Source organism: Pelophylax lessonae (assembly GCF_965119305.1).
Source record: "Pelophylax lessonae genome assembly, chromosome: 10".
Taxonomy (NCBI): Eukaryota; Metazoa; Chordata; class Amphibia; order Anura; family Ranidae; genus Pelophylax; species Pelophylax lessonae.
In genome coordinates, this window is record NC_138777.1 from 84407990 (window position 1) to 84425805 (window position 17816).

The window sequence follows — 17816 nt, forward strand, 5'->3', positions numbered from 1 at the left end:
TTTGACTTACAATGAATATTTTTTCTTTATCATTATCATCCATGGTGACTGTTTCCAGCCTACTTACAACAGCCAGCAAGTGTGAGCACATGTACTATGATTGGGCTGAACATACTCACATCCCCCAGTGCTCCACATAGAGGTTCTTTTGTTGTTTGTTCACTACACTAAATTTTTCATCCAACCTCTAAATGAATACATTTGTTAGGCTGAAACTCCAATATAAAGGAAACATAATGACAAAAAAGGCACTTTTAAGTTTAACAAATCTTTCTTTGAAGTATTAATTTTTGGTGGTCCTCTAAACTGGGGAGGTGATATGTAGGTGTTTCCTTTGCACCAACATTTTGTCCTGCTTTTTAATCTCAGAAAGTAGGGTAGTATGTACATACAGTGTACAAGATATGTACTTTTTAATACAGTAACCTAATCAAAGTTAGCAAAATCGTAGCTTTCCCTAACAATCAATTCTACGAAAAAATACCCCTAAGAACATTCAACCATAAGAGTTAACATTCGCCAATAGAGAAATTAGCCTAACACTATAGACTAAGAACATTTGACTATCAAGGGAAATAAATATGAGAGCAACCTCTGCACTGTGTAGAGTCTATAAGGAATCCTGTGCAATTGGCCCAAAAAATGGGTGTTCAGTCATGCAAACCTCTAGCTACAGCGTGAAGCACAACACGTAGCAGTTGTATTATTACCAGTGCTAAATGTTACAGCTTCCTGTTTTCTAACAGTAATGGGAGGCTCAGGATATTAATGGGGGGACATTAATAAGGGGGGACCTGAGGGCAGTAATGGGGAGCTAAAGACAGTAATAAGGGGTTTAAGACAGTAATATGGGTGGCTGAGGACAGTAATATGGAGCAGAGGATTGTAATGGGGCAGCTGAGGACAGTAATGTGAAGTGACTGTGATGTGAACTGGCCTACATGCACCATGACCACTGGGTCCTCCCCAGCCCCGCCCAATAATCTGTCTATCCGATCTGCGATGTGCCGAACCCGAGCACCCGGTAAACAACATACTGTTCGGCGACCACGATCGTTTTGACAGGTAGCCCTCTCTGTCCTCTTAATAATTGAGTCCCCTACTACCACTACCTGTCTAACCCTTCTTGAGTCTCTGTCCCCCTCCTTCCTGGAGCCGTCGCTCCCCTGGCAGCTAGGGGAGGGCGACTGCTTTAGCACTGCCACCCCTGAGCTTATATCCCCAACATCATGCAACTTGGCATATTTGTTGGGGTGTACTAACTCAGGACTGGCCTCCCTAGTGCTTTTCCCTCTTCCCCTCCTTCTAACTACCACCCAATTACCTACCTCTGGTGCCTGTGTCTAGATGTCTCCACCCTCCTCTACGTTGGCCCCCGCCAGCACCTGCTGGGTGATGTCCAAGCTCCTTTCCAGGTTGTTGATGCTTCTCAGTGTTGCCACCTAGTTTTCTAGATCTAGGATCTGTGCTTCCAGAGAAACAAGTCGCTCACATCTCACACAGCAGTTTTCGCCCACGATTGGTTCATCAAGGAAGGCATACATGGAGCAAGAAGTGCACTGAGTGGCATCCCCAATCCTGTCAGACATTATTACCCTGTATTCTATGGGGATAATAAGGATAACCTGCTAATTTGTTACCTACCCTATTCTAAGTTCCCCTGATACTAAACCTACTCCAGTTACTTCACAGACGCTCCTAGCACCTTGCTTACATTACGGTCCACAGAACTTCCCTTTACATCAGGGTCCACAGAGTTTCTCTTTGCATTGCAAAGGGGAACTCTGATGTAAAGGGACTCTGGAAATCCTGGGAACTCTGATGTAAGGGGGGACTTCAATGTAAGGGCAGGAAGGGGGCCTGCTGCAGAACGTGTAAAAAGGGTCCCTCTGTGTGACCATAATAAAGGGCTCAGAGATGGGAGTAAAGAGCTTCAGGATCAATAGGAAGGGCCCCGGGCTTGGGTCAGGAGGCCCTTCGTGGTTTCTTGCACTGGGCTCTGAAGGTTCTAGTTATGCCTCAGGGTCCCAGGACTGCACTAACTTGCTCCTTGCTCCTCTGTGAACCAAAATCAGTCCACATCAGGATAAGCCCTGCTGTTAGCTCATGTGACAGACCCACTCCAGACTCTGGGATCCATTCAGATGCTTTACAAGCAGCTGCCCCGGCCTTTCAATGCACCACTGAGAACCTGAGCCAGCCACATACTGCCCCATTCCCAGCCTGGCTTTTTAGTAAGCACTGGAGGGTTTGTAATGTTTTAATGCAAAGTTTTAATGTTTGACATGCAAAATAAAAAAATCTTTCTAATCATATTTTGTGTATCCATACATACAGTACATTGGGGTTGATTTACTAAAACTGGAGAGTGCAAAATTGGGTGCAGCTGTGCATGATCGCCAATTAGCTTCTAACTTCAGATTATTAAATTTAGCTGTAAAAATAAATAAATAACTGGTGATTGGTTTCAATGCAAAACTGCACCAGATTTCGCACTCTCTAGTTTTAAAAAAAATGCAGGCATTCCAGTCCTCTGCAAATTGATTCGGTCAAAATCCTAATCTTTGCTGACTATTCTGCAGACGTCTCTAAAAAACAAAAAGCCTTCCAACACATATGCTCAGAACTCTTTAAACACCAAATAAAGTTCACTCTAGCATTCCCTGCCATACTTCGGCTTAAGTCACTGAACGGAGACCAACTCTCCTTCCTCTACCCATCAGATGCTGAGAACTTTCTCCGCTCTCTACATCCGGAGGCTCAGGCAAACCTTCCGTCTAAAACCCAACCCATCCCTGGACCAAAGGAGCCCAAGAAAGGATCCTCAAAATGCCTCAAATCCTCAAGCTCAGGCTCAAGTGCCCCCATATTGCATTCTCTAAACTATATCACCCTAGAAGCGAAGGGGGAATAGGTCTCCCCAATATCAGGGTCTACAATCTAGCATGCCTGCTTCATTCGGGATTGGACTGGTTGCTGAAGGCATCATGATATTCCAACTATTCTATTGAAACCAAGATGGCTCACCCTTATTTTCTAAAGGCCCTCTTACATGCTAAGTGGAAATCTGTCTGTCCAGATCTTCAAAATAATCTCTTACTATGGGACACTATGGTAGCCTGGAGGGAAATCTGGAAAAAACTCAATCTTCCCCCCTACATTTCAAGACATCTTCCTATTCATGGCAATCCCATGTTCCCAGCGGGAATGGAACATATGGCCTTCTCCATATGGCATTAACAAGGTCTCATCAAACTTACTTCTCTGTACGACTTACCCAGTTGCTCACTATACGCTTTCGTGGAAATAGCGAAAAAATTCTCCCTTCCAAAAGCTCACGCTTTCTACTATGGCCAATGTGTCAGTTTTGTGCGCCCCTACTGTAGAAACAACGACAAGAGATTCCAACCTTCAATTCCGGACCGTCTACTCAAATTGGGAACGCACTCCATCTCAGATATTTACAAACCTTTGATCCACAAATTTACCTCCTCACTTGCTTCATTATCAACAGCCAACTGGGGCAAAGACTTCTCTGATCCAGAGATCCTGAACAAGATTCTCCAAGGCTATACTCACATGCTATGCCTGATCCCAAATGAGCAGTGGAGAGAAACACAAATGAAAATTCTCCATTGTGTTTATATTCCATTTGTATCAGATACAGCCAATCCTCAAACTGCTCTATGTCCTCTGTGCTCTCACCCTAGGCCGTCTCTCTCACACCGTTTGTGGTCATGCAAATCTATTTGAACCTTCTTGGACCAGACATTATCCTTCATCAATGGAATCACCCCAGTGCTACTGCCAAAGGACCCTCTTCTAATAGTCTTTGGATACTAGAACGAACAACTCTTCTCAGGATCCCCACATAATACCAACACTAAGCACAAATCTTGAATTCTGATATTCTTACTAATCGCACGGAGAACCGTTCTAAAAAACTGCACTTCCTCCATTTGTCCAACAATTTCTCTGATTAAAAAGGAACTCCAGCTTCTACTATACAGAGAGAAAGTAGGAATGGACTTCACTCTTTCCTCCTCAAAGGTGAGTTTTTACAAAAGAGAGTCTTTCATGCTCGCCACTATGCCCGCTAAGGAACTTGATACCTTAGAGGAGTCATTTTTGTATTTCCAAGGTCTCCAACAGCTTTATGACAAGGAGGATACCAGTTAAAAGCCTTACTACCTAGTTTCATTTCTGAACACCCCTCGGTCAGTCTGACTAGATAGATATGCAAATTTCCCTCTTTGTTCCCCCTTCCCCCCAAATATTCATTATCCTGATGACTCCATCCTTTTTTCAACCTAGTATTATTGGAATTTAGTTACTGTATGTCCTTAGGGTATTTTGATACATGGTTGTGTTACAAGCCATTCCTGTGTTTGATTGCGGCAAAACATTACCTAATGTACGAAAAGGTAAATTCTAGGTGACACTTCCTATGTCACTTTCTTATGTCTTTGTACTTTGCTCCTTTAACAATAAAATCTTTTGAAAAGAAAAAAAAAAAAGAATAGTGATTCATATTCTTATAGATGTCTATTTCCAAATGTCAGATTACAGTAACCGGGGCATTTAAAAGAGAAACGTGTCACAAGAGTGTATTTACTTGTGCTCTACGGTAAAACAGAATCAGGAATGAGGTCATAGAGCCTCTCCGGGCTCTGGTAGGATCTCATCTATTTTTCCAGCATCCACCTAGATGCCTGATTGGCAGCTTGGCTCAGCCAATCAGCACATGGCTAAGAGCTGGAGCTAGACCCCCTTGCCAGCCCAATGCCAGCCCAATGCTCCAGTGAGTGCTGGAGGTGCAGATCAGAGAGTGGTGACTGACAGTCACTACTCTCTGCCTAGAGCTTGCTGAGAACTGAGATATCAGTGGTCAATTCTCAAGCTTAGAGCAAGTAGGGGACAACTGTAGCATCATATCAATGCTGCAGCAAGGAGGTGGGTACGTATGTTTGTTTTTTAACAACCTCAACCTTCTCCTTTAACTACACCTGGATGCCCAGACTTTAGAAACAGGGCAGTGTTGATGAGTCCTTGACTTGTATTAAAATATCCAATGCAATGCCAGCAGAGTGCTGATAACAGTCACAAAGGCTGAAAAGTGTTGACATATTTCAAGGCAAACTGCTGTAGCAAGTTACACTTGGGGGAAGGTCCCCTGAAAGTTGTGAGTGGTCTTTGGTGCATCCAAGTGGACTAGTTCCATCTTTTCTGTACTTATCAGTCCAGTACTTTCCTATAGGACTTTCTATGTTCAACATCAATAATAAAAAGTCAACCCAGTAGCTGAGGTCTACTTTTTCACCACAAGTCATTGCTATTAGGAAATAAAGAATTCAGTCAACCATAAATAATCTCAGCCATATACAAATCTTCAGCAATAAAATTATTAGAGCGCTGCTCGCTTCATAAAACTGACTAAAAGGTGTTTTAATGCTTTTATCTACTGATCTGATTTCATATGCAGCTGATTCACATCCATGATATTTACTAGCAGAAGATAAAACCATTTTACTTTCCAAAATGCCTGAGGAAAACACTTTATGGGGGATCACATGCCTTTGTTTGTGTAGCATACATTTTTCTTCCCCATGTGTCTCCTCATTAGCTGATCTTATCAAGGGTTACACTGGGATATAATCAACAGATTTATATACACAGGGCATAAGTGCACAGTACATAGTGCTATATAAAAGCCCCATCCTGCCAGATGCGCCCAATCAAAACAATGCAACATACAAGGTCTAGCATTGCCAGTAACCCGGAAACTGGTTCTCTCAGTCTATCACAGTAAAAGGCATCAGTCACGCATGTGTATTGCAGCCAGCTATCTCTCTTATTAACAGAGGATGCTAGCCTATGGGGCCACCAACACCATGGCAACCTATGATGTCAGAAGGGCTGCACTGAGCGGGGAAAAGTTAAAGAAACAGAGCAGAGAGAAGGGGAAAACAAGGAAGGGGAAACATCAAGACCAAGAAAGAAGAGAAGAAATATGTAGGTACAAAACTAAAAGGAGACTTTTGGAGTAAAGAACAGTACAGGAGTAAGAGGAAGAAAGGACACATCAGAATAAGCATAAACATAAGCAGGGATGTAAAAAACAAAATAAAAACTGATAAGTAAAGAGGTATGGAAAAAATTGATACATTTAAATATGTTTATGCTTTCATAGGTTTCATATCTATTACTAGAGGTAAGACCAAAAGCTGTTATAAAAAAAATAGTTAAAAAAATAGTTAAAAAAACAGGGGGGGTTCCTTATTCAGTAGTTATACAAAGCAGATTAGTCAAAAAATCAGAGTAACAGAGAAGTGAAAGTTCCGGAAATAAAAATATTACTATATTGGAGAACAGAGCTGAAAACATGGAGAAGCAAAAACTTGTTTGCCTTTCAATCTGAGAACAGCAATGCTCCTTAGCACACCAAGGAGTGTTTATTGCTAAGCCTACATCTTTTGTAATCAGTTATCACGCTTTAATGTAGACAAATCCTTTGAGTCACTTACTACTATTGGTAACTAGATGCTCACTTTGGTTTGAATCACTTGTAAAAATATTATCATTCTTTAATCTCAACATCTACCACAGATTAATTCTCTGTTCAATATATCAACACAATGAAAGGGCGATAATCCTTATGGTGAAATGATGGCTATTCATATTCTAATATCTACAATACATTAACTTCTAAATGTTATTTCTTGGTTTATTCATTAACCACAAGACAGAATAAACAGAAATAGGCTTCCTTAAGGAACTTGGTAAATATATTTAGACATCAGGGAAATTATGTTATTAAAAGGGCAAGTGAATAACAGGAACAACACCTAAAAATTCCAAAGACAGTATTAAGTAGACAAACAAAAGTATGCATTACATTCAACATAAATGATTGCTTCAGATCCATTTAGAAACATTTTTTTTTTCCCTTGCACAAGATCATGAACTCATTGAACTGTGATCCTAGTAAAGTTACGGGATACAATGGCTCTTTAAAGCCTAAGTACAGTCAAAATAAAAACACAAAAATCAGCACAAAAGACATACAGTAATGTACAGAATGTGTCCCTTGTACTGATGCCTCTTCTACTAGATGAAATCCTCCTCGGTCCATGTCCCTCCCTGCACCCACAGCTGCAGTCTTCTGGTGCGGCAGGGGTTGAAAAATTAAGAGGCTGTCACAGGCTTTCATTAGTTGTGCCTGACTATGCTAACCCTTTCTGCTGAGCTTCTATAAATGAAACAGGATCTATGAATAAAGGGAGCGGGTGTTATCTGCCTGTCCTACACTCATAGATTGCTTTCTATTCATAGAAGCTGTAGTAACAGCTTTTATGAGGAGGAGTTGGGAAGAAAAGGTGGTGGGCATAGTTGTGCACCATTGATGAGAGCCTGTGACAGTCCCTTAGACCTCTATTAACCCCTGTCACACCAGAAGACTGCAGCTGCAGAGGTGGTTGGAGGCATGGACAGAGGAGGATTTCACCTAATGGAAGAGGCATGAGCATAAAGGAAGCATCCCAGTGACTGTAAGTTATGTCCCTTGTGTTGATTTTTGTGTTTCTTGTTTTGGCTGCCCTTTAAAAATCATAGTAGATGTAAACCCTAGCTGACATTTTGTTTTCTAAAGTGTTGTATGTCATCAACAATAAAGTTTTTAATTTTTTTTTTCTCAGTGCTATTGATCTTCTGTGGCCTCTTTGCAGCCACTTTCTGTCTATGCATTGAAACAAATCTTGCACTATGTCATGCCTTCAGCCTATAAGGAAAAATGAATATCCTTTGGAATTGTAATACCAACATTGTCCACAAGATGTCACTCTAACAAAGACTGATGGACAGTATTCCATGGTATTACACATTTCCTGTTTTATCACTGGTAACTAGCTCCACCTCTTACTGAAACTTCTTTCACATTTCTCCATTAAGAACACACCGCATGGGAGTCAGCTAGGCCTGCACCACAAGTTCCATAGGAAATCCTTATCCTTCTGAGGCAGCATCACTGGTATGCTTAAAAACTGTTAGCTAGCTGTATATCCAGTGCACATTTGTTCATGTCCCAGCAGTCCCAGGATCTTATCATCCGCACTGTACAGCATGAAGCCTGCGCTAAGGAGATCGACTGTATCTTGAACGGGAAACCTATCCCTAGTGACAGTCCCCTGAGAAAACTTGACTCGTTTCTTGATCAAAATGGACTACTGAGGGTAGGTGGTCGCCTAAGACAAGCCAACCTAGAGTCGGATGAGAGAAACCTTCTAATAGTTCCTGGTCACCACCACATCGCTTACTTGATTGTATCAAATCATCATTCCCACCTCAAACATCAAGGAAGACTGTTCACAGAGGAAGCTTTACGAGCTGCTGGCCTATGGCTCGTTGGAGCTAAGAGATGCGTGAGTAACATGATCTTTAAATGTGTTACTTGTCGCAATCTTGGTGGCATGCTACAAACACAAAAAAATGGCCAACCTTCCTGTGGACAGACTTGCTTCAGACCCTCCTTTCACCAATGTTGGCCTTGATGTCTTCAGCCCTTGGTCTGTTGTCGCACGTCACACCAAGGGAGGACACACAAAGAAAAAATGCTGGGCAGTGATATTTACCTGTATGGTCATCAGAGCAGTGCACATCGAAGTTATTGAGTCTATGGACACTTCAAGCTTCATAAATGCCCTCAGGTGCTTCATCGCTATCCGAGGCCCTGTAAAACACATCCGCTCAGACAGAGGCACTTACTTTGTTGGAGAAGCCAGGGAACTGCATATTCCTTCAAACATGGACACCAAAGGGGTAGAGAGATACCTCAGAGACCATGGCTGTTCATGGACTTTAAGCCCACCTCACTCCTCTCACATGGGTAGAGCATGGGAAAGAATGATAGGCATAGCCCGCAGAATTTTGGACTTTATCTTTCTGCAAATAGGGACCTCAAGACGTACCCATGAGAGTCTGGTAACCTTCATGGCAGAGGTCTCAGCCATCATCAATGCCAGACCTCTAACTCCAGTCTCAAATGACCCAGACGAGCCTGTTTTACTCACACCAGCAGCACTCCTTACATAGAAAACTGGAGTGATTGGTGCTCCCCATGGGAATGTCACCACTAAAGACTTATACTTGCGCCAATGGAGACAAGTACAAAGTCTGGCAAATACCTTCTGGGACAGGTGGAGGAAGCAATACCTTTCTACTTTACAGCCAAGTACTAAATGGCAAGACAATAAACCTAACCTAAAAAGAGGAGACATTTTTCTTGTTAAGGACTGTCAGTCCCAAAGGAAGGAATGGCCTTTGGGTCTCATCACCAACACCTTTCCAAGCGAGGATGGAAAGGTCAGAAAAGTGGAAGTCAAGATTCATAGAAACAAGGAGACAGTTGTTCCTCAGACCAGTTTCTGAACTAGTTTTGTTGTTGTAATTTGAGGAATAAATAGTGGCAGCCATAGATACCAGACGGGGAGTGTCATGCCTTCAGCCTATAAGGAAAAAATAATATCCTTTGGACTTGTAATACCAACATTGTCTACAAGATGCCACTCTAACAAAGACTACTGATGGACAGTATTCCATGGTATTACACATTTCCTGTTTTATCACTGGTAACTAGTCTAGCTCCATCTCTTACTGAAATGTCTTTCACATTTCTCCATTAAGCACACACCGCATGGGAGTCAGCTAGGCCTGCACCGCATGTTCCAAAGAAAATCCTTATCCTTCTGAGGAAGCAACGCTGGTATGCTTAAAGACTGTTAGCTGTATATCCAGTGCACATTTGTTTATGTTCATGTACTTATTATATGTTCTTATCTGTTTATTTCTAGTTTCACCATATCCATATCCTATCATATCGCTTGTACATCCTATTCTTATGTGACCACCATCTGTTCATTGTAATAAAGACCCAAAGTTACAGACAGTCTGGTTATTATAGGATTGAAGGTTTAAACTGTATGTTGAGCTACATACATGCCAGGGGCAAACATGTAGTGAGAACAGAACACACTGCATTTCTTAGGGCTTGTTTAATCCAACAGTAATTTGTGCCTGCCTAATGTGTGTTAAACAACCCGCAAAGCCTGCATCAAAAGCTCCTGTAACATTGTAGAAGTTTGCAGACTGAAACAGGAACAGGAAGTTTCTGAGCCAAGACCTTGTAATGCAATGTTCAATATAGGGTGCATATGTTCTCTTGCCTGTGTGATTAAGATGGACCAACTTGAACCTGGAGCTTTATTTGGATATCATGCTGTGAACAGTGTATTGATTTGGGATAAGAGGAGTACCTGACCCTGACCCGGTAAGGCGCTGGATAAGGATTTCCTTGGAGATACTTAATCCCACGGGGTCTTCTTAGAAAGGCGCAATTTTAAAGTCATTATCTGGTAAGTGAGCACTGCCTAAGGGGCGTCACTGAAGTGCAGTGAAGGTGCACGGTGTGAATTTTGAGAACTGAAGTTGAAGATTTATTCACCTACCCTGCCTATTGACTGCATCAGACTTTTGCTAAAACATCTTAGCAGCATTGCTCCCATCCCAGTAGGACTGAACAGACTCAGCTTAGCGCTGCTAGTGTGATCCTTGTCTCAGGGGATATATGCTTTCTGAGCCATTTTCACGCCCTTGTTGTTTATGATTGTTCATTTAATATCAGCAGCTGAACCTTTTAAAGTGATTTATTTGAGTTTTAATGTGTCAATACTAATAGCGCTGGGTGAGTGGGGTATAGTAGTATATGTGCTATGTGCAACTTGACCTTGCTCCTTTGACGAAGCAGGTTAATTGTTGACAGTTCTTCCTGCTGCATAGATCATCCGATAACAGGTGAATGGAATGTGTGCACCCAAGAACTAGCCATACAGTTCTATGAATAATGCTGTGCTATATTGTATTATGAGGACACAAAACATTGATCTTTGGTTGATCGGTTGGGAATAGTTAGTATTTTTAGGATCTGTTAGCCCTCAGCACTTTATATGTATAGGTACATACACTCACCAGCTACTTTATTAGGTACACCTTGCTAGTACCGGTTTGGACCCCCTTTTGCCTACAGAAAGGTAAATAGCCTTAATTCCTCATAGCATAGATTCAAAAAGGTGTTGAAAATATTCCTCAGAGATTTTGGTCCATATTGACATGATAGCATCACGCAGTTGCTGCAGATTTGTTGGCTGCACATTCATGATGTGAATCTCCCTTTTTACCACATCCCAAAGGTCCTTTATTGGATTGAGATCTGGTGACTGCGGAGGCCATACTTATTTGGAGAGTTCCTTTGTCTTCATGGCAGTGTTTGGTCAGTGGTGCCTCTTGCTTAGGTGTTGCAGCCTCTGGGGCCTTTCAAAAAAGGTGTGTATATGTAATGACAGATCATGTGACACTTAAAGAGGTTGTAAACTCATAATTTTCACTTTAGCTTATTCTAATCTGCAGAAACAAAGCAGTTGATAGATGCCTGTAAAAGATTTCTTACTTGTTTATTCTTCCTGTAATCCTTCCTGTAATTTTTTCTGACGTCATCTGCGCATGCCCAGTGTGTTATCTAATCCACGGCACGTCTGCATGCCGTTTCTGAACTCTCCCTGTTCTGTCAGGGCACAGCTAAGTCTCGCGATTAGCTATGCCGTTCTTTCCAGCTTCCTGTCATCTCACAGGGGGAGTGAGCATGACAGTTTACACAAGGGGAGGGGGGAGGAGGGAGCTAGTGAGTGAAAATTCCAAGCATTCCAAGACAGTGTGAGAGACTGAGAGAGCACGTCTTACACAGAGAGTCTTACAACTACAGTAAGGGCGGAAATGACGGCAGCAGGGGGAGCATAAAACAGGACTAGACATGGCGCTGCCTACACCAAGGAAGAGGAAAAAGATAAACTTTAAAATAAAGGTATTTCTAGACAGTTATGATGTGAATATTTAATGTGAAATGTAATTATATTGCATGTACGTTTAATACATTGTAAAAGTTTGATTTTCATAGCTGAGTTTACTTCCTCTTTAAGCAGGCCATAGACGATACGAATATCGTCCGAAAATCGTAAATGCCAGTGTTATCGAACGATTTTCGTATCGTTAGTGTGGTATGTAAACTATGCGTTTTCGTACGACAGCAAAAATTCACATATCCAACATGTTGGGTTTTTCCGCGAAATTTGTCCAATTTTCGTATCATTAGTGGTTTAGTCGTTCGATTCCACAGAACAACACACAACTGCGCATGTTTCCGAAAAGAATGACCCGGAAGGTAAATAAAAAGAATATCAACACGGACGACTGTTCAGCCGAAAAACCGCAATACATCAAATATTATATGTTCAAGCAAACTCTGCTAAGAGGCCAATATGTGTGCATGAAAAGTGTAAACACAAAAGTATGTGTATTGCAAAATGACTTTTAACACCTTTTTTCAATAAACGGACCCACTGCATTGTTGTACAGCTGCAGAATAAATGGTACAGCAAGTTTTCTTTCTGCAGGATGTATATGTTCCAATATTGTTTGTCATTAATAACATATGGTTATCCTAATTGTCATTTTAACAGTAGATTATTTTGATGAGAATGTCATTGTCTATACTACCATAAAGATCAATAGCTGTGTATACAGTTGATATCACATAATGCATGAAATAAAGACACTTGAAACCAATTTCAAAATAACCATCAATTTATTGATGAACAATAAACAAAAAGCGTAGTTGCGCATGTCCAGCACACAAACATTTCCCTATTTAGGATCTTAAAAGCTTGTACATATGTACATCAATATAGTTAGTAAATATGTACATACAGCCAAAATTTAACAGTACAAAAGTACATAAACAGTCACATAGTGCAATTGTATTTTTAATAAAGTGCAAGTCAGAGCAAGGGCCCTTTCACACAATCCAATGAGATTCGCCTGTCATGTTGTCAGGCGGAACTCATTGGAATGTTCCATGCATCCCCATAGGGCAGCGAATGTCAGTGGAAACATGTCCACTGACATCCGCTGCTATCCGACCCGATCAAAGCCTGACGGATGGAAATTATCATTTACATCTGTCAGGCGGATCGGATGGATATGATGAAAATGGACTGGTGGTCCCCAAAAGAGAACGGTGGGGTTCTGACAGCTCTGTCTCTGCACAAAGAGCAGAGAAAGAGCTGTCAGACACCTGCTCATAGGGGATTTGGGCGTGGACCCCCCTTTCAGCAGAATGGAGTACGTGGGTGCATGCGGACAGTGTGAATGGGCCCCTACTTTATAACAACCATTTTTATTTTTTAAAGTGCCATAACGAAACATGGTCTTAAAAAAAAATTTTTGTTTCCAGAGTATTTAAACCTTTGCTAATTGGTCTATCACATCCGAAATCCTGCCTTGAAACGATTTCATTTTATTGCAAACTTTCTCAATATCTGAATTGATTTGCATTAAATTAGCAATCATGCGGTTTGCAGATGCAGAAGTGAATGAAGAACTGCCACCAGTAGACATTGTAAAGCCTATAAGAAAACATGAAAAATCATAAAAATCACAGTATAAACGTTATAATGAGCATACGTTTATGTGACATTTGGTTATGTACCTGAACTGGTGGCAATGCTGCTCCAATCACTGCCTTCAACTGGTGTGAGACATATCAGTGTTGTGTCAGTCCTCATCTCAGACTCTGCACTTGTCTGCTGTTCATTTCCCGCCTCTGCATGGGCCTTTCTAGAATGTCCTTTGAAAATTAATAAATACATGTATTTAACTTCAAATACTATACATATATTTAAATGCAATCACACTATGCATATTATTTCTGTATAGAAGTCAAAAATACACTATAGATATGCATAGAAAATCACAACGATGCAAGCTGTGTAGTATGCACTCTCTGCATGCACATGTCACATGGCATATACAGAACAGACACTCACACAGAAAAACCCAAGAACATCATACATTCTTGTTAAAAAGTTTATACTTACTTTTTTGAAGAATTTTCTTGATTTTCCTTAGCTGATGGGATTCTCTGGATTTTAAGTCAGACCAGCGTTTTCTCACTTGATCTTTAGTGCGTTCAACACCATGGTTTTTCTGTAGGACACGTAGAACTTTCTCCAGAATTTGATCTTTTCTCACATTTTTTTTAGGGTAGACTTGCTTCCGACAGTCATAATCCTTCTTTTGAAGAATGTTCACCATGTCCACCATCTCCTCCAAAGACATGTTGGTGGCTTTCTTCTTCCTGGGGCTTGTCACAATGTTTGTCTGGTGACCTTCTTCCACCTCCACGATTTCCTGCTCCTCATCTGTCCCAGATCTTTCGCTCTGAGAAGCTGCCATGTCTTGTCCCTCTGCCATGATTTCTCCCACAAGCCCCCGAAAGAAAGAAGAGGCGGGGCCTGTACATGGTATATAACGCACGTGCGCATTGCACGAATATGCAGCGACTTTTCGGGACGTAGGAAAGTCTATTCGTGCAGAGAACGCTGAACACACATCCCTGAGGTAAGTTCAAAATGCTGACTCTCCATTGCATATTTCACTTTTTCTACGGAAATACTGTGTTATAATGTAAATATATGATATTTTATTACTGATAGAAGTCCTTTTGCAGTATAGGAGCTGTTCAAAAAGGATAAAAATTAGACCTCACTCCTGTCCAAACTTATCTCAGTCACGATTCATGGCACATGTCTCATCCATTATATGAACAGGCTGCATGAAACTTGCATATCGTGTTAGTTCTATTGTCTTAAGTATTATTTATTCTTCTTATTTAGTCATTATTAATGTGCAAAATCATTATGTGTTATATTTTACACATGTATAACAAGGCTTTGCAAGGTAACTTAGTAAAATATATATATATTTTTTTTTTTTTTAAAGGAAAATGCCTCTCACATTCACATCTACTGAGTTCCTTCCCCAATTCATTGATAAATACAGAGAATTTTCGTGCTTATGGGATGTGAAATCCAGGGATTATTCTAATAGATATAAGCGTGATGAGGCCATCAAAGAACTAAAGGAGCTATGTAAAGAGGTTTGCAAAGATCCAAATGACCTATATGTAAAGCACAAGATTGCTAACTTGCGGACTGTTTTTAAAAAGGAGTATAAAAAAATACAAGCGTCCAAGAAATCTGGAGCAGGGGCTGATGATGTCTATTTCCCACGTTTGTGGTACTTCAAAGACCTGATGTTTCTTGCTGACACAGATGATCCAAGAGAGTCCCATTGCACTCTGCCACCAAGTGCAGCATCAGACTCCAGTTTGATATCTGACCCAGAAGCAGAGGAAATGTCACAGACACAGACACAGACTCAGACACAGGTATATCCAAATTTTCGTTTAATTCACAATGTTTTTTCTTTGGGGGGGGGGGGGGGTTGGAGGGCCCAATGAAACAACTATAGGGTCAGGGGTCCTTCTGTCTCATGGGCCAGTCATAGTAGAATGTAACAAAAACTAGAATAAAGAATACTCATATATTGTATATGATTTATTAAGCTGTCTTTATTTAGAGCAAGTCATTTCTTACAAAATATAATACATATGATTATATGCGATCCTGCCATGCAACTGCACCACTACCCATAAAATAATCTGTGTAATGAATGCGATTTTGACGTGCATTTGCAGTTGGTAGCCTAGGCCTTGCAGGAGCTAAATTTACCATGCCACTGCTGTCATTTCGCCAATCACCTGGCACAATTGTGCCACTGGTAAGATCTTCAATATCAACTGCAGTTGATGGCATATATGACACAGTTGTGCTTCTTAAATAATTGTGTAACATACAGCAGCACTCCACTATTATGTCAATTTTTTCAACTGTAACATTAATGGCGGTGTGGAAAATGCGGAATCTGCTGGCCATGATCCCAAATGCATTTTCTACCACCCTTCTCGCCCTAGACAATCTATAATTAAAGATTTTCTGGGGAGCAGTTAAATTGCGCAAGGGATAGGGTTTCAACAGGTGTTCATGTAAGGCAAATGCATCGTCCCCAATGAACACAAAATTAAGGCCCTCAACTGTCTCACTGGAAGATGGAAGATGCAACATTCCTTCTTTTAATCGATGCATAAATGGACTGCGCTCTATCACACCTCCATCCGAGTTTCTTCCATTTTTCCCTATATCCAAGTACATAAATTCATATTTGGCATTCACAATTGCCATTAGAATTATGCTGAAGAACCCTTTATAGTTGTAAAAATAGGATCCTGAATGTGCTGGTGGTGTAATTCTCACATGTTTCCCATCAATTGCGCCACCACAATTGGGGAAATTCCACATGTCCTGGAATTCTTTGGCAACTTCTTTCCATTCTTCAGATTTAGAAGGAAACTGTTGGCAAGATAGAAAAAAATTAAAACATGTTTTAATGATAATTAGTGATCATATTTTCTTCTTAATTTTTTTTGTTTCTATAGGATACACCAAGCCCAGTATCAGAGCAGCCAGGAACATCAACTCAGAGAACTCAAAGAGGAAAGAAGAGAAATCTTGACTACGATACTGCCAGTTTGCTGAAGGATGCATCATCTATCATGAAGCAGAAAGATGATGAATGTGATGCTGTGGGTCATCTGGTTGCACACAAATTACGGAGAATGTCCATGGAGCAACGAGACATTTGTGAAGCTTTAATGCATAAAATGATTGCCATTGGACTAAAGGGCAATCTTACACCTAACACAGATATAATAGGGTATCAGGGATGTACATCTCCTCCACCTGTAACATCTGCTCCACCTGTAACATCTGCTCCACCTGTAACATCTGGCCAATATTGGCACCCAAATATGTCTCAATCACAGGGAAACCCAAGCTGGTCAGTGCGTCCTGAACCACCTCAAGGTTCTTGGTTTCATGGCCCCCAATACACAAATCTGTAAAAATAATTCTAGATATGTTGCTCAATATTATTGCATTTCTTTGGTGTATTTGTTCCTTTTTTATTGGTTATTGTTTAAGAATTATATATTTTCATAATAATGATTTGGAAATGGGTATGTATTGATTTAAGAAAATACAAACTTTTTCAGACAACCGTGTACAGGAAGTTAGATATTTTTTAATAAAATTGATGTACTCACAAAATTTGACTTATGTTTGCAGTAATATTCTTACTAATTTAAGTTGTAATTTTTATAATTACCTTTAAATACTGTGGCTGGAGCACCTTCACTATGGCCTGACACGTCTCAGGTATGATTCTTCCCAAGGATTGGGCAGAGATTCCAGTGGTGAACTTCAGGTCTTCATAAGACCTGCCTGTTGCCAAAAAACGCAGGGTTGCCATGAGCCTCTCCTCTGCACTAATAGATTTTCTCATGCAGGTGTCCTGTTTGGTGATATGTGGCTGCACAAGAGTTAATAATAGCATGTCAAAGGACTGCTGGGTCATCCGCAAATAATTACGGTAATCCTCAGGATTATTTTCTCTGAGGTTTGTTAGCAGGTTTACATGTGAAAATTGCTCTCGTTGCATGAGCCAGTCTTTGGCCCACACTCTGCTCTTCCTTCTATTTTTCTTCTTTTTCTTCTCCTCCTCCAAAGCAATCAATGCAATAACCATTGCTGCCATTTTCTGATTCCTATTATACCTCTTGAATGGCATTTTATTGCTGAGAATAGTCGTATGCTGTGGCGAATGATTGCTCTGTTCGCAAATGACACGATCCGACTTTTAACTGTAGGGGGAGTGCCCAGTGGAGGTGTGGTTAAAAGGTCAAGACAACATTGCATCACTTCCTATACTTGCAGAAGGAAGAAGTGTTTTGTCGTACGATTTTCGAATCACATTGA

At 40.9% G+C, this 17816-nt stretch overlaps 1 protein-coding gene across 1 annotated transcript; it reads right to left on the minus strand.

Moving 5' to 3' along the window:
• Positions 1-15557: 15557 nt before the first annotated feature.
• Positions 15558-17499, minus strand: LOC309565963 (uncharacterized protein; the record flags this gene model as incomplete). The annotated part of the gene is made up of 2 exons (XM_082270991.1): positions 15558-16352; positions 17167-17499. 2 exons carry the CDS (start codon positions 17497-17499, stop codon positions 15558-15560), a joined length of 1128 nt encoding a protein of 375 aa, XP_082127117.1.
• Between the last annotated feature and the right edge of the window lie 317 nt (positions 17500-17816).